Below are 16,510 nucleotides of genomic sequence, written 5' to 3' on the forward strand. Positions count from 1 at the left end.
GTTAAAATAAAGTTTGACAAGGTGCAAGATTTAATTGGTTTCATAACGGGCTAACAATAAGAGACATTCATGCTGCCATCTCTCAAGCAGTGATTTTATCATTATATCTCTCAAGAGTGCGAGAAGCCAGAGACACCCATCCTGCAGCCTGTTAGTGCGCATGCTTACTTGTCAATGCAAATCTTCTCCACTTGTGGGACCAAAACTTGCAACAGACGCATGATTGTTTGTAGGGGGAGTTTGGACTTCCATGATATTACCTGCAGGTTAAATGTCACACACAGTGAGGGCAGGGTTAGTCAACATGCAAGGGCACACGTGCACAGACAATTAAACAACACAGCAAACTCCAAAGGGTTAAACTCCAGACACAGACCATCAACATAGAATCAGCAACAAGGTCAAACGACCTACCTGCCATCATAAGGTCAGAAGTGGGGCTCTGGTTAGAAACTAACAACATTTCACAGGGTGACACTCTCCCCCTCCACCTCAACGATCTTTGCTCCAAGCCATGAGATTGGAAATTATTATTGGTGGGTTCGATAATAATCAGCACAAAGCCATCCTAATACAACCCACAGGTTCATCTCATTTACAAGGAAACTGCCTTCACACTTACGCAGGCAGCTGTCTCAGACACATAACTAGACCAGTGTAGGCCAACAGAGAACTTCAATAAGGATAAGTGGGAGCCCAGATTTATTTAAATTATTCATTTGTGGGATATGAGCATTGTTGTCTAGACCAGCATTTATTGTCCAACCCTAATTACCCCCGAGAAGGTGGTGATGAGTTGCTTTCTTGAAGTGTTCAATCCCTGAGGCACAGGTACACCCACAGTGCTGTTAGAGGGAGTGTTTCAAGATTTTGACCCAGCGACAATGAAGGAAAAGTGAAATATTTCCAAATCAGGATGGTGAGTGACTTGGAGGGGAACCTCCATGTGGTAGCATTCCCAGATATCTGCTGCCTTCGGCCTTCTAGATGGTGGTGGTCGTGGGTTTAGAAGGTGCTGCCTAAGGAGCCTTGGTGAGCTCCTGCAGTAGATGGTGCTCACGGCTGTCACTGGTAGAGGGATGTTTGTGGATGGAGTCTAACCAAACGGGCTGCTCTACCCTGGATGGTGTTAAGCTTCTTGAGTGTTGTTGGAGCTGCATCCATCCAGAAAGGTGGACATTTTATTTCATCACACTCTTGACTTGTGCCTTGTTGATGATGGACAGGCTTTGGGGAGTCAGGAAATGAGTTACTCACCGCAGTATTCCTAGCCTTTGATTTCTTATAGCTGATTCAGTTCAGTTTCTGGTCAATGGTAACCCCAAGGATATTGATAATGGGGGTTTCAGTGATGGTAATGCTGTTGATTGTCATGGGGCAATGGTTAGATTGTCTTTTTTTTGGAGACAGCATTTATGTGCATTGAACATTACTTGCCACTTGTCAGCCCAAGCCTGGGTATTATCCAGATCTTGCTGTAATTTGGACATGGACTGCTTCAGTATCTGAGGAATTACAAATGGTACCAAAACTTGTGCAATCATCAGTGAACATTGCCACTTCTGACCTTATGACAGCAGGTAGATTATTGATGAAGCAGCTGAAGATGCTTGGGACTAGGAGCAACTCCTGCAGTGATGTCCCGGAGCTGAGATGTTCAGCAACCACAACCATCTTCCTTCGTGCCAGGTATAACGCTAACCTGTGGAGAGTTTCCCCCATTGACTCCAATATCTTCCAGGTACATTGAAAGGCCACCAAGCTGAAACGTTAACTCTGCTTCCTGGCTGGCTGAGTATTTCCAGCATTTTCTCTTTTTATTTCAGATTTCCAACACCCGCAGCATTTTACTGTTGTATTGGGCATCTAGGGATTTCCATCCAGTGAGTAACTGATTGGGTAATATGTTACCAGGGAAAGACACTTAGCGATGTTTATAATGGGGATCAAAAGACATTTCAATAGATTTCTGGACAAAGAAGGAGTGAGGAATGTGGTAAGAAGGGACTGGAGATTATAGTGGAAAGGAAGTGAGGGATATGATGAGAAAACAGGAAGTGAGGGGTGAAGGATATGATAAATTTGGGTATAAGGAATAGAGTGAGGTGGGTAGGTAGGGACTGAGGGATAGAGTGAGGGGAGTAGTTGGGGCAGAAGGGATAGGCTGAGGGGGGGAAGGTGGGAGTGAGGGATAAGGTGAGGGGGGAGTTGGGTGTGAGGGATAGGGTGAGGACGGTAGTTGGGAGTGAGGGATAGGGTGAGGACGGTAGTTGGGTGTGAGGGATAGGGTGAGGACGGTAGTTGGGTGTGAGGGATAGGGTGAGGACGGTAGTTGGGTGTGAGGGATAGGGTGAGGACGGTAGTTGGGTGTGAGGGATAGGGTGAGGACGGTAGTTGGGTGTGAGGGATAGGGTGAGGACGGTAGTTGGGTGTGAGGGATAGGGTGAGGACGGTAGTTGGGAGTGAGGGATAGGGTGAGGAGGGTAGTTGGGAGTGAGGGCTAGGGTGAGGGGGTAGTTGGGAGTGAGGGATAGGGTGAGGAGGGTAGTTGGGAGTGAGGGATAGGGTGAGGGGGTAGTTGCGGCTGGGGATAGGGTAAGGGGGGTAGGTGAGATGAAGGGTAGGGTGAAGAGGATAAGTGGGGGCAAGGGACAGAGTGAGGGGGAGTTGGGGCTGAGGGATAGGGTAGTGGGTAGTTGGGGTGAGAGGGGTAGATATGGTGAGACGGGGGTAGGTGGGGGGGTGAGGGATAGGTGAAGGGATAGTTGGGGCTGGGGGAGAGGATGACGGGGGTAGGTGGGGGCAAGGGACAGGGTGAGGGGGTAGGTGGGGCTGGGAATAGAGTGAGGGGGGAGTTGGGGCTAAGGGATAGGGTGAAGGGGTAGTTGGGATGAGGGAGAGGATGAGGTAGTAGTTGGGGCTGAGGGGTAGGGCGAGGGGTAGTTAGGGTGGGGGGCAGTTGTGATGAAGGGGGTAGTTGTGATGAAGGGATAGGGTGAGGGGGTAGTTGGGGGTGAAGGGGTAGGTGGAGTGAGGGATGGGGTGAGGTGGATAGGCAGAGTGAAGTGGATAGAGGGTGTGAGGGCGCATGTGAGAGTGTGGGGGGGTGGGGGCATGGAGAGTGGGGGATGGGTGTGTGTGGGGCGTGGGGTGGGGTGTGTGTGTGTGTGTGTGTGTGGGGTGGGGGGGTGGGTGTGTGTGTGGGGCGTGGGGTGGGGGGTGTGTGTGTGGGGCATGGGGTGGGGGGTGTGTGTGTGTGTGGGGGGTGGGGGGTGTGTGTGTGTGGGGCGTGGGGTGGGGTGGGTATGTGTGTGTGTGTGTGGTGTGGGGGGGGTGGGTGTGTGTGTGTGGTGTGGGGGGGTGGGTGTGTGTGTGTGGGGTGGGGGGGTGGGTGTGTGTGTGTGGGGTGGGGGGGTGGGTGTGTGTGTGTGGGGTGGGGGGGTGGGTGTGTGTGTGTGGGGTGGGGGAGTGGGTGTGTGTGTGTGGGGTGGGGGGGTGGGTGTGTGTGTGTGTGGGGTGGGTGTGTGTGTGTGGTGTGGGGGGGGGTGTGTGTGTGTGTGTGTGTGTGTGTGGGTGGGTGTGTGGGTGGGTGGGTGGGTGGGGGGGGGGTTTGGGGGTGTGTGTGTGTGGGGTGGGGGGGTGGGTGTGTGTGTGGGGTGGGGGGGTGGGGGGGTGGGTGTGTGTGTGTGGGGTGGGGGGGTGGGTGTGTGTGTGTGGGGTGGGGGGGTGGGTGTGTGTGTGTGGGGTGGGGGAGTGGGTGTGTGTGTGTGTGGGGTGGGTGTGTGTGTGTGGTGTGGGGGGGGGTGTGTGTGTGTGTGTGTGTGTGTGTGTGGGTGGGTGGGTGGGTGGGGGGGGGGTTGGGGGTGTGTGTGTGTGGGGTGGGGGGGTGGGTGTGTGTGTGGGGTGGGGGGGTGGGGGGGTGGGTGTGTGTGTGTGGGGTGGGGGGGTGGGTGTGTGTGTGTGGGGTGGGGGGGTGGGTGTGTGTGTGTGGGGTGGGGGGGTGGGGGTGTGTGTGTGTGTGTGTGTGTGTGGTGTGGGGGGGTGTGTGTGTGTGTGTGTGGTGTGGGGGGGTGTGTGTGTGTGTGGGGGTGTGTGTGTGTGTGTGTGTGTGTGTGTGTGTGTGTGGGTGGGTGGGTGGGGGGGGTTGGGGGTGTGTGTGTGTGTGTGTGTGTGGGTGGGTGGGTGGGGGGGGGGTTGGGGGTGTGTGTGTGTGTGTGTGTGTGTGGGGGGGGGGTTGGGGGTGTGTGTGTGTGTGTGTGTGTGTGGGTGGGTGGGTGGGGGGGGGGTTGGGGGTGTGTGTGTGTGTGTGTGTGTGTGGGGGGGGGGGTTGGGGGTGTGTGTGTGTGTGTGTGTGTGTGTGGTGCAGGGGTGTGTGTGTGTGTGTGTGTGTGTGTGTGTGTGTGTGGTGCAGGGGTGTGTGTGTGTGGAGTTGGGGGTGGGGTTCGGTGTAAGACGGATCCCTTGGGTCAAGTGGCCTTTCCAATCTCTGAAAGTTCTGCTCTCCCAGCTGATGGTCCCACATTCTTGTTAAAGTTACACATTTACAACAAATAGACAAACAAGTGGCACGTTCAGAACATAAACTAACAACAAACATTATTCTGTCAGGAAAAGTTTCATTGCTTGATTTAACCTGTTTGAGAGAATATTATAGAAACGAGGTTGGTGCGGGGTGTAGAGGAGATTCACCAGGATGCTGCCTGGAGCCTTGCAGCTAACAGGAGAGAATCAATAACCTGGGGTAGTTTTCCTTCGAGCAGAGAAAGCTGCGGGTCCTGATTGAGATGTGTAAAAATATGAAGGATATAGAACATTTCCCCTTAGCAGAGGGGTCAATAACCAGTGGGCATAGATCTAAGGCAAGAGGCAGATTTCGTGGGGATTTAGGAATCCTTTTTCACCCAGAGGGTGGTGGGAATCTGGAACTCACTGCCTGAAAGGGTGGGAAAGGCAGAAACCCTCCCAACGTTTAAGAAGCATTTAGATGAGCACTTGTACTGCCATAGCAAACAAAGCTGGAAAATGGGATTAGAATAGATAGGTGCTTGTTGGCTAGCATGGATATGATGGGCCCAAGGGCCTCTTTCTGTGCTGTACAATACTGACACTTTGACAAGCTCCAAGCTTAAAGACAGGTTAAAGCCAGCCACATTTCCGTTTCTTCTCTGGTCTCTGTCCTCTATTTCCTCTCCTTTCTGTTTTTTTATTCATTCATGCGATACGGACAGGCTCAATCTCCTGCTGCAGTATGGTTCCAGAGCAGTCCAAAACCCTGACAGGTTCCCCAAGTGTCCAACCTGAGAGCGCAGAGTCCAGCTAGCTGGGATTGGTTAGCAGACCCGAAGGCAGCGTATCCTTAGGCAGGTTTTTTTTATTCATTCATAGGACATGGGCGTCACTGGCTGGCATCCCTAATGCGTATCCTAGTTGCCCTTGTTCAGAGGGCAGTAGAGAGTCAACCACCTTGCTAGGGTCTGGAGTCACATGTAGGCCAGACCAGGTACAGGGGACTGATTTCCTTCCCTAAAAGACATTTGAGAACCAGATGGGTTTTTTTCCGACAAGTGGCAATGGTTTCATGGTCATTATTAGATTCTTATTTCCAGATATTTTTTATTGGATTCAAATTCCACCCGTGGGGGGGGATTCGAACCCGGGTCCCCAAAACATTAGCTGAGTTTCTGGATTAATAGTCTAGCGATAGTACCACCAGGCCACTGCCGTCCTACGGGCTCTGACTCCTGCTGCAGTACAGTTCCAGAGGAATCCACAATCCTGATAGGTTCCTCTGGTGTCCAGCCTTCTTGTATGAGTTTTGATGATGAGTGACAGCAGGATATTCCTGTGGGGTAGTGCAGTCAGTTTTGATACTGACCCTGTTGCTGGGATCACTGGATGGAGCACAGCAGCTGAAATGCCGGTTGAGTTATGAGGTCACTTGGAATCCCTACAGTGCAGGAGGTGGCTATTCCGCCCATCAAGCCTGCACCAACAATACGCCCGCCCTTGCCCTATCCCCGTAATCCCACATATTTACCCTCGCTCGTCCCCCTGACACTAAGGGCAATTGGGCATGGCCAATCCACCTCACCATCACGTCTTTCAGACTGTGGGAGGAAACTGGGGGAAAACCCACACAGACACGGGAAGAACATGCAGACTCCACAGACAGTGACCCAAGGATGGAATTGAACCCAGATCCCTGGCACTATGAGGGAGCAGTGCTAACCACTGTGCCGCTCCTGTGAGACTCAGTACCTCGGGGGATACATTTTCTTAGTTATTGTGCAGTGCACAGCCTTTTCCATCTTCCTCCTCCTTCCATCTCTTCCTTCAATTCAGCTCCATTGGACTGGGACCAGGGAAGAACTCCACCAGAACCCCCCATTTCAACCCTGGAAGAGTTGAATGCAGCAGAATCACTGATTGCTCACTGCAAACATTCACTGAATGAACTCAAGTAGCATTGAGCAAAGTCACAGGTTCAATCTGTCAAATGGAGAATTACAGAATGGGGAGCATTTAGAAATGCTATATTTAGTCACCATCATTGGGCTACTGATGGGATAAGAGGGTTATGAGCTTCTCCAAGATCCTCCCTCATGATGGAACAGTCAACAAGCAGTTCTATAAGGATAGAATTTCCAGCGCCTAGTCACCCAATCAGGGCTCAATGTCCACTGCTTACTCATCCAATCAGGACTCAGTATCCATGGCCTAGTCACCCAATCAGATGCTTGGTACTCACCCAATCAGGGCTGACCGTCCCATGCTTACTCGCCCAATCAGGACTCAATTTCAATTGCCTATTCAGCCAATCAAAACTTCGTGCCCACTGCCTACTCACCCAATCACAGCATGGTATCCAGTGCCTACTCACCCAATCAGGACTTGGCGTCCATTGGCTTGCTGATGAGAGACTAGATGGCTTCCTTCTTCTCTCTGGGTTGCGAGGAATTGCCTCCTGTGCATGAGGTAAAAATGGATCAAGTAACACAGCAGACCAGAATAGATTACAAACATCCTGACACTGATAATGATTCAAATATAAAGATGTTTTCTAAAGTCGTCAGGTTTTAACTGGCTTTTGAACTTTTTTCATATTAAAATTGGACTGATACATCAGAATGTGTCAGACAGTAATTGAACCAATGAAATATGACCAAATCTAACATCTAAAATTGACTCAACTCTCTTCCTACAGTCACCTGGATTTTCTCACCTTGAAGTAGCTGTGCCAAGTGCACAACAGAACTGTAAAGGTGAGGCAGACCCTGGGGTGAGCCACTGTACGGGGTGGGACAATATCTGGACTGACTACTGCACCGCACTGTAGCCTGCTTCCACCAATATTGTGTCTAGCTCAAGGTGAGGCATCTAGACCCAAGGAGGTTTGGAAGGAGTGGCTCTCTAATGATACAGATTGATGTGTCCACAGTTCCAGTGGACAGAACCAGCTACATAAACTAGAACTTACTGAAAACCTTTCCAGTTGTGCCCCAATCTCCCAGCATTCATTCCTGGATGACAGTGCCCTGCATTGAGACTAAAATTCTCTCACATTATCCAGTCTGGAAAACTGACAATATGAGTACATATCACTGCGGGGGCTGACCCGGGGCCCAGTCGCTGCGGGCACTGACCCGGGGCCCGGTCGCTGCGGGCACTGACCTGGGGCCCGGTCGCTGTGGGCACTGACCGGGGCCCGGTCGCTGCGGGCACTGACCATGGTGTAGTGTATACTCTCTTCTGCTGATTTACTGCTGCCTGGTATTTGGACAATTTCCCAGTGTAAATCTTCCAACAAGTTTCCAATGTGAAATCTCATAAAAACATCATTCTTGTACAAGATGCTGGAAGTGGCAGGATTATTAATGTGAGTCCATGCCTTGGTGATACAGCGACTGATGATGGCCAGTGGTCGCTATCTCACAATTTACTGGGTTTTAAATCGTGCTGCCTGAACTGTGCCCACACTCGGGAAGTATCTCCATTTCACATGAAGAGAACAAACTTCTTGCTTAGCTGACTGGAAACGAAAGATTAAATTATGAGGGCAGTTTGCAGGAATGTGCTCGAGTTTAAAAGGTTTGACCTGACAAATGTGTTTAATACGTTGAAAGAATTCAACAGAGTAGACGGAAAGAAAGGAGGAAAGAGTGTTAATTGTAAATTCACGGTTAGTGATATAGAAGTGAAGGATACCGATTGACAATTGATATGTTGTTGAGTTTGCAGCCATTTATCTGTAATGTTTCTGTAAAACTGGCTGACAATTGACTTTCTGATTTCCTCTTGGGCTGTTGGAGTTTTAAACCCATAATCTTCGAATGAGAACTCAATCTTTGGGGCGATCAGGAAGCATCTCACCCTCACGGCAAACCATGGAAATCACAAACCCTCTCCACAAAAAGCTGTGGATTCTGGAGCTCAGATGGATCTCTCAAAATTTGTTTTGGATGAGAAAGTTCAACGAGAAAAGCAGATAACAAGTTCGGAGACAGACTGGCCACGATCGAAGTGCAGAACACAGCAGTCTCAAGGGGGCTGGGTATGTCTGATGGAGGAATGCTTCATGTTTCTGACTGGACATCACCAAATCACCAGTGTGGGCACAGTACAGGCGGCACGATTTAAAACCCAGTAAATTGTGAGATAGTGACCACTGGCCATCATCAGTCGCTGTATCACCAAGGCATGGACTCACATTAATAATCCTGCCACTTCCAGCATCTTGTACAAGAATGATGTTTTTATGAGATTTCACAATGGAAACTTGTTGGAAGATTTACAGTGGGAAAGCTGTTTAATTATCCAAATACCAGGCAGCAGTAAACCAGCAGAAGAGAGTATACTCTAAACCCTGCTTAGTGTCCGCCCCGGGTCAGCCCCCCACAGCGACCGCGCCCCGGGTCAGCCCCCCACAGCGACCGCGCCCCGGGTCAGCCCCCCACAGCGACCGCGCCCCGGGTCAGCCCCCCACAGCGACCGCGCCCCGGGTCAGCCCCCCACAGCGACCGCGCCCCGGGTCAGCCCCCCACAGCGACCGCGCCCCGGGTCAGCCCCCCACAGCGACCGCGCCCCGGGTCAGCCCCCCACAGCGACCGCGCCCCGGGTCAGCCCCCGCAGCGACCGCGCCCCGGGTCAGCCCCCACAGCGACCGCGCCCCGGGTCAGCCCCCACAGCGACCGCGCCCCGGGTCAGCCCCCCACAGCGACCGCGCCCCGGGTCAGCCCCCCACAGCGACCATGCCTCGGGTCAGTGTCCATAGTGACTGTGCCCCGGTCAGTATCTACAGTGTCTGTGCCCCGGTCAGTATCTACAGTGTCTGTGCCCCGGTCAGTATCTACAGTGTCTGTGCCCCGGTCAGTATCTACAGTGTCTGTGCCCCGGTCAGTATCTACAGTGACTGTGCCCCGGTCAGTATCTACAGTGTCTGTGCCCCGGTCAGTATCTACAGTGTCTGTGCCCCGGTCAGTATCTACAGTGACTGTGCCCTGGACAGTATCTACAGTGACTGTGCCCCGGTCAGTATCTACAGTGTCTGTGCCCTGGACAGTATCTACAGTGACTGTGCCCCGGTCAGTATCTACAGTGTCTGTGCCCTGGACAGTATCTACAGTGTCTGTGCCCCGGTCAGTATCTACAGTGTCTGTGCCCTGGTCAGTATCTACAGTGTCTGTGCCCCGGTCAGTATCTACAGTGTCTGTGCCCTGGTCAGTATCTACAGTGACTGTGCCCTGGTCAGTATCTACAGTGTCTGTGCCCCGGTCAGTATCTACAGTGTCTGTGCCCTGGTCAGTATCTACAGTGACTGTGCCCTGGTCAGTATCTACAGTGTCTGTGCCCCGGTCAGTATCTACAGTGTCTGTGCCCTGGACAGTATCTACAGTGACTGTGCCCCGGTCAGTATCTACAGTGTCTGTGCCCCGGTCAGTATCTACAGTGTCTGTGCCCCGGTCAGTATCTACAGTGTCTGTGCCCCGGTCAGTATCTACAGTGACTGTGCCCCGGTCAGTATCTACAGTGTCTGTGCCCTGGTCAGTATCTACAGTGACTGTGCCCCGGTCAGTATCTACAGTGACTGTGCCCTGGTCAGTATCTACAGTGACTGCACCCCGGTCAGTGTCCGCAGTGGCTCTGCCCCGGTCAGTGTCCGCAGTGGCTTGTACTCGGGGTATTGGATTTCCATCTGATCTTTTTGCCATGTAGTTTGCTGCTGGTTAAATGGTGACTGTGCCCCATTCTCCACTGTAACCCGCAGCTGTAACCTGTACCCAGAAACTGAAACTGCTTGTTGGGAAACTGTCACATTTTCCTCCCCCCTCGAGCTGGTTTTGGGCTGGCTGATCGCTAACATTCTCCACACACTGACAGATTAGTCCCACTGACATTTCACAATCATCTGATATTGCTCTGAAGTCAACACACTATCAAACACCAACTCATTCTAGTAATCTATTAACTTTCGTTAAACTGCCTTGTCACATTTGGCACTGGAGATAAGTGCACACTGTGACATTTTACACACAGATCATACTTTATCTTACCCAGAATGTTCTGCATGGAGAGGCAGCGATGGCATCGCCCTATTGGTAGAAGGAGAAAGACAATTTCACTGTTTGCTTTTCCCAAGATGGAACCGGAGCGAGGCGAATTCTTGCAAGCTGCGCCCAGCATACCTTCTAATTCTAATTTTTACTCTCATTCTATGCTTCTACATTCTTCTTCACTTTCAACTGTATGTTTTGTCTGTGTAACGTTCAAGAAACAATACTTTGCACTGCATGTTAATACGTGCGACAATAATAAATCAAATCAATTGAATCTCTGCACAACATAAAGACCAGGCGACAGGACACACAGACTTTACAACTGTGCTCCATTCAATCTCTCCCTCCCATCCCCTGCCTGAAGCTATTGGTTCAGAGAATGGTTCTGATGCCACCTCTCCCCACTTCAATGATCACTGCTCTGTAAATATTAACACAGCTCAAAACAGCACCAGCCGACCACAGAGAGGAAAGCAGCAATCATAGAATCGTAGAAACCCTACAGTGCAGAAAGAGGCCCTTCAGCCCATTGAGACTGCACCGACCGCAATCCCACCCAGGCCCTACCCCCATATCCCTACATATTTTACCTGCTAATCCCTGCAACCTACAAATCCCAGGACATTAAGGGGCAATGTAGCATGGCCAATCAACCTAACCCGCACATCTTTGGACTGTGGGAGGAAACCGGAGCACCCGGAGGAAACCCACGCAGACACGAGGAGAACGTGCAAACTCCAAACAGACAGTGACCCGAGCCGGGAATCGAACCCAGGTCCCTGGAGCTGTGATCGGCAGCAGCGCTAACCCACTGTGCTACCGTGGTGCAGAATGTTTATTCCCCAGAAAGCAGAAACTAGTGGAGAAAATGAAAAAGCACAGAATAGTCTCAGGAATTCCCTGTGGTCTCCTGACAAACGACTTAAGATCCAGCAACTCCAGAATGAAAACTTTATGACAAGTCAGTCAACTGTGGAGGGCATCGCATCAAAACTGAAGCCCCATCTTCATCCAGCAGGGGTTGCTGGAGAGCGAGTGTGAGGTGTGGGCTCATCACTTTAACATGCTCTCCCTATCTCTGGTGATGTAGTTACACTTCCCAACAACACGGGTACAGCAGTGTAAGGGATATAACCTCGGAAGTTACGTGGTCAATCAGGCAGTTGTATCTAATCTCAATTCAAGAAGGCAGCTCATCATCTGCTGAAAGAAATTAGGGATTGGTAATAAATGCCGACTGGTGCGGGCAGTCCAATCCCGAGAATGAGTTATTGGTCTCAGACCAGATTCATTCCAACATCCCACCGGATTATCTCACTGATCGGGGTGATAACGAGGGCATGAAGAACGACCTTCATTACACACTTGCTCCCATGGAAGTAACCCCAGTCTTCAGGAGAGATGTTTGCTGCTGGAAGTTCACTCACCCCACTCGAAGACTCGGTGTCGCTGGCTAATGTGACTGGGTGCTCCTCAGCCGGGGGGGCAGCCTGATCCGGACCCTGATCCACACGGCTCAGCGTCCCATCCTCCGAAACCTGCGATTTCTCCGTCAGTTTATCAATACCTGAATGTAAAGGGACGAGAGGTGAGCTCAGTGACAGCCAAAACTCTGGGAGAAGGGGCTGTCCAATCACAACTAACCTGGGAAAGGAACATGATCGAATGGGGGGGGTGGGGGGCACAATCTGACAGCTGGTGTTGCATTGAGACTGTAATCAATGTTGCAATGACACTGCGCCTGGCGTTGCAATGAGACTGTACTTGATGTTGCAATGAGACTGTACCTGGTGTTGCAACAAGACTGCACTTGATGGTGCAATGAGACTGCACTTGATGTTGCAATGAAACTGTACTTGATGTTACAATGAGACTGCACCTGTTGTTGCAATAAGACTGCACCTGGTGTTGCAATGAGACTGTACTTGGTGTTGCAATGAGACTGCACCCGGTGTTGCAATGAGACTGCACCCGGTGTTGCAATGAGACTGCACCCGGTGTTGCAGTGAGACTGTACCTGGTGTTGCAATGAGACTGTACCTGGTGTTGCAATGAGGCTGGTTTTCAGTGTGCCAGGCTCTGCAGGTGCAGCAGGCCGGGACCCTTCCATGGACACTCCTTCCTGTGAGTTAGTCCGTGAGATGGGCTCAGTCGATCTCTTCTTCTTCTGCAGGGCTTTCTGGATGGCAGCAGGGTCTGTCGGAAGATTGGCCAGTTGGTGGAACACATTGCGCTTGCGAATGATGGCATACACCAAGTTGGAATTCCCTGTAAAAGAAAGGTGGTTTCAGCTGGCACATCCACAGATTACAGCCAGGATGGAATCAGCGATCTTACCCAACGTCCTACACAGCTTTCTCTGTCACAATGGCACTAAAGGTTATTCCAGCTCACTGATCATCCATAACCTTACCCTGGGCAGAGTGTGCACTGAAATACACATAACACTTGGGACTGCTTCCAGAATACAACTCCTGACTTTAGCACTCATGCCCCACAGAAACAATCTGTATAACATCAAACACAGTCCCAGGTACAGCACGGGGTTAGATACAGAGTAAAGCTCCCTCTACACTGTCCCCCATCAAACACTCCCAGGACAGGTACAGCACGGGGTTAGATACAGAGTAAAGCTCCCTCTACACTGTCCCCCATCAAACACTCCCAGGACAGGTACAGCACAGGGTTAGATACAGAGTAAAGCTCCCTCTACACTGTCCCCCATCAAACACTCCCAGGACAGGTACAGCACGGGGTTAGATACAGAGTAAAGCTCCCTCTACACTGTCCCCCATCAAACACTCCCAGGACAGGTACAGCACAGGGTTAGATACAGAGTAAAGCTCCCTCTACACTGTCCCCCATCAAACACTCCCAGGACAGGTACAGCACGGGGTTAGATACAGAGTAAAGCTCCCTCTACACTGTCCCCCATCAAACACTCCCAGGACAGGTACAGCACGGGGTTAGATACAGAGTAAAGCTCCCTCTACATTGTCCCCCCATCAAACACTCCCAGGACAGGTACAGCACGGGGTTAGATACAGAGTAAAGCTCCCTCTACACTGTCCCCCCATCAAACACTCCCAGGACAGGGACAGCACGGGGTTAGATACAGAGTAAAGCTCCCTCTACACTGTCCCCCATCAAACACTCCCAGGATAGTTGCCAAAAATACATCTCAGCTCAAACCACACAGGATTTCCTCCACAATGCCGGCATAAATTTATTTTCATTTCAAACAACAGACAGTTGACTGTGTCTCAGTGAGATACCAGTGTGGAATTACAGGCTGTTTCTGCTGCCTCTTTATCCTGTCCCAGATTGATTCAGTTTCATTTATGGCTCCTTTTAGCAATCAGATAAATTCACAAAACAATTATAAGCAACTAGGAGACACTTACCATCAAACTGGTACTGGATGATGTTATTGAAGACTTCAAGCAGGAAGAAGACTAGATGGTGGTTCTGGGATGCTGTGAAGAGGAACCATGTTGTGGAAAAGGCTTCCAGGAGGTGCAGCAGTTTGTTTGCAGCAACCATAGACAAACTCTTCAGATAGGGGGAAACTGGGGGATGACAGACAGAGTGTGCCCAATTAATTCATGCAAACCATTCCAAGCTGACAGCGAGCAGCTGCTCAGCACGACAGAGTGACTTGTTGGTCCATTTCAGAGGGCTGTTAAGAGGCAACCATACTGGTGTCACTCACAGTCCAACACTCGTAAGGATGGCAGGTTTCCTGCCTTAAACAACACTCATAAACCAGATGGGTTTTTAACCATAATCCGATAGCTTCACCATCACTTTTACTGACACCAGCCTTTTACTTCCAGATTTCTTTAAAAATTAATTTCATATTCTCTGTTGTTCATGGGCAGATTTGAACCTCTTCTCTGGATTACTAGTCCAGTGATGTGGATATGCCAGCATTGGACTGGGGTAAACACAGTAAAAAGTCTGACAACACCAGGTTTAAACCTGGTGTTGTCAGACTTCTTACTGTGTTTACTAGTCCAGTAACAGAACCACTATCCTGCTGTATCTAAATCCATGTTAGCGTTAATCAGATTCACTGCATTACAGCCACAACAATCTGCTCCGTCCATTCAAGCGAAGGTAATTGAATTACCCAATTATCACTTTGAGTACTTCTGTATACAGAACATCGCTCATGTATAGGCTCCAGACAGTCATTTTCAAGTAGCGCAGTTGAAACTACATCACATTCTTCCGGTCTATCACCTCACGAGCGCATTTTAAGAACATAAGAAATAGGAGCAGGAGTAGGCCATCTAGCCCTTCGAGCCTGCCCCGCCATTCAATAAGATCATGGCTGATCTGAAGTGGATCAGTTCCACTTTCCTGCTTTCTCCCCATAACGCTTAATTCCCTTGTCTATCAGAAACCTATCTACCCGTGACTTAAATATATTCAGCGAGGCAGCCTCCACCACTTCAACGGGCAGAGAATTCCAGAGATTCACCACCCTTTGAGTGAAGAAGTTCCTCCTCAACTCTGTTCTAAACTGCAAACCCCCCCCTTATTTTGAGGCTGTGCCCTCTAGTTCTTGTTTCCTTTCTAAGTGGAAAGCATCTCTCTACCTCAAACCTATCTAGCCCCTTCATTATCTTGTAAGTCTCGATAAGATGCCCCCTCAGCCTTCTAAACTCCAATGAGTACAGGCCCAATCTACTCAGTCTCTCCTCACAGGCTAACCCCCTCATCTCCGGTATCAGCCTGGTGAACCTTCTCTGTACTCCCTCCAAGGCCAATATATCCTTTCGCAAATATATCCTTCACAAAAGGGGGTCAGACGCCTGAACTGTGTGGGAAACAGCCACTCAGTATGGCCAATTACTGCCCAGGGGACAAGCTCACTGCCCAATTAAGGATAGGAGGCAGCTCCCCCCTCCCCCACTAACCCCCGAAACTGGAGGGCCAAACAGAGGCCTCCCAGTTTGACAGGAGGAGCAGAACGTTGTGGCAGAAACCCGAGAATGAGGTCATTCACAACAAGGTGCCTGAGCTCCAACCTCCTGAATACATCAATAAACAGCAGCTCTGAAAGCAGGTCCCCAGTCCGGGCGGGCAGACGGGCGGGCCCCCGGCCCAGGCGGGCAGGCAGACGGATGGGTCCCCAGTCTGGGTGGGCAGACAGTGTCTCTCGGCCAGCCTGCAGTTCCGGAACTCTTGGTCTGCTGTCGTGAGGCAGCAGCACGGTAGCACAGTGAGTTAGCACTGCTGCTTCGCAGCCCCAGGGACCTGGGTTCAATTCCCAGCTCGGGTCACTGTGTGTGGAGTTTGCACGTTCTCCTTGTGTCTGCGTGGGTTTCCTCTGGGTGCTCCGGTTTCCTCCCACAGTCCAAGGATGTGCAGGTTTGATTGGCCATGCTAAAATTGCCCTTTAGTGTCCTGAGATGCATAGGTTAGAGGGATTACTGGGTAAGTATGTTGGGATCTGGGGGTAGGGCCTGGGTGGGATTGTGGTTGGTGCAGACTCGATGGGCTGAATGGCCTCTTTCTGCACTGTAGGGTTTCAATGATTCTATTTCTAGGCCATCAGGAAAATCCCAGTCGATGTCCTTTAAGAGAATCATAGAATCCTTGCAGTGAAGAAGGAGGCTATTCGGTCCATCGAGTCTGCATCAACACTTCAACGGAGCATCTTACTCAGACCCTATTCCCATAACCCCGCATATTTACCCACTAATCACCCTAACTTATACATTTTGGGACACTAAGAGTCAATTTAGCCTGGCCACTCCACCTAACCTGCACATGTATGGACTGTAGGAGGAAACCGGAGCACCTGGAGGAAACCCACACAGACACAGGGAGAATGTGCGAACTCCACACAGGCAGTGACCCAAGGCTGGAATTGAACCCGGGTCCCTAACACTGTGAGGCAGCAGTGCTAACCACTGTGCCACCAGGCCTGTAACTCACTGCTATCA

The 16,510-nt window shown here is 50.8% G+C and overlaps 1 protein-coding gene across 2 annotated transcripts in view; it reads right to left on the minus strand.

The window, feature by feature from the left end:
* The window catches only part of hid1a (HID1 domain containing a), a 118,329-nt gene that overhangs the window by 7,157 nt on the left and 94,662 nt on the right, over positions 1–16,510 (minus strand). The window contains exons 13-18 of one of the 2 annotated variants that reach the window (XM_080209233.1): positions 13,958–14,122; positions 12,594–12,821; positions 11,981–12,120; positions 10,551–10,589; positions 6,881–6,964; positions 169–260 (exon numbers count right to left, since the gene is read on the minus strand). In XM_080209233.1, coding sequence (XP_080065359.1) covers positions 169–260; positions 6,881–6,964; positions 10,551–10,589; positions 11,981–12,120; positions 12,594–12,821; positions 13,958–14,122 — 748 coding nt within the window. The remainder of the gene's footprint in view (positions 1–168; positions 261–6,880; positions 6,965–10,550; positions 10,590–11,980; positions 12,121–12,593; positions 12,822–13,957; positions 14,123–16,510) is intronic. The other variant, XM_080209234.1, reaches the window with a different exon arrangement.

The sequence above is a fragment of the Carcharhinus amblyrhynchos genome, chromosome 21 (genome assembly GCF_965287045.1).
Source record: "Carcharhinus amblyrhynchos chromosome 21, sCarAmb.v2.hapA, whole genome shotgun sequence".
Taxonomy (NCBI): Eukaryota; Metazoa; Chordata; class Chondrichthyes; order Carcharhiniformes; family Carcharhinidae; genus Carcharhinus; species Carcharhinus amblyrhynchos.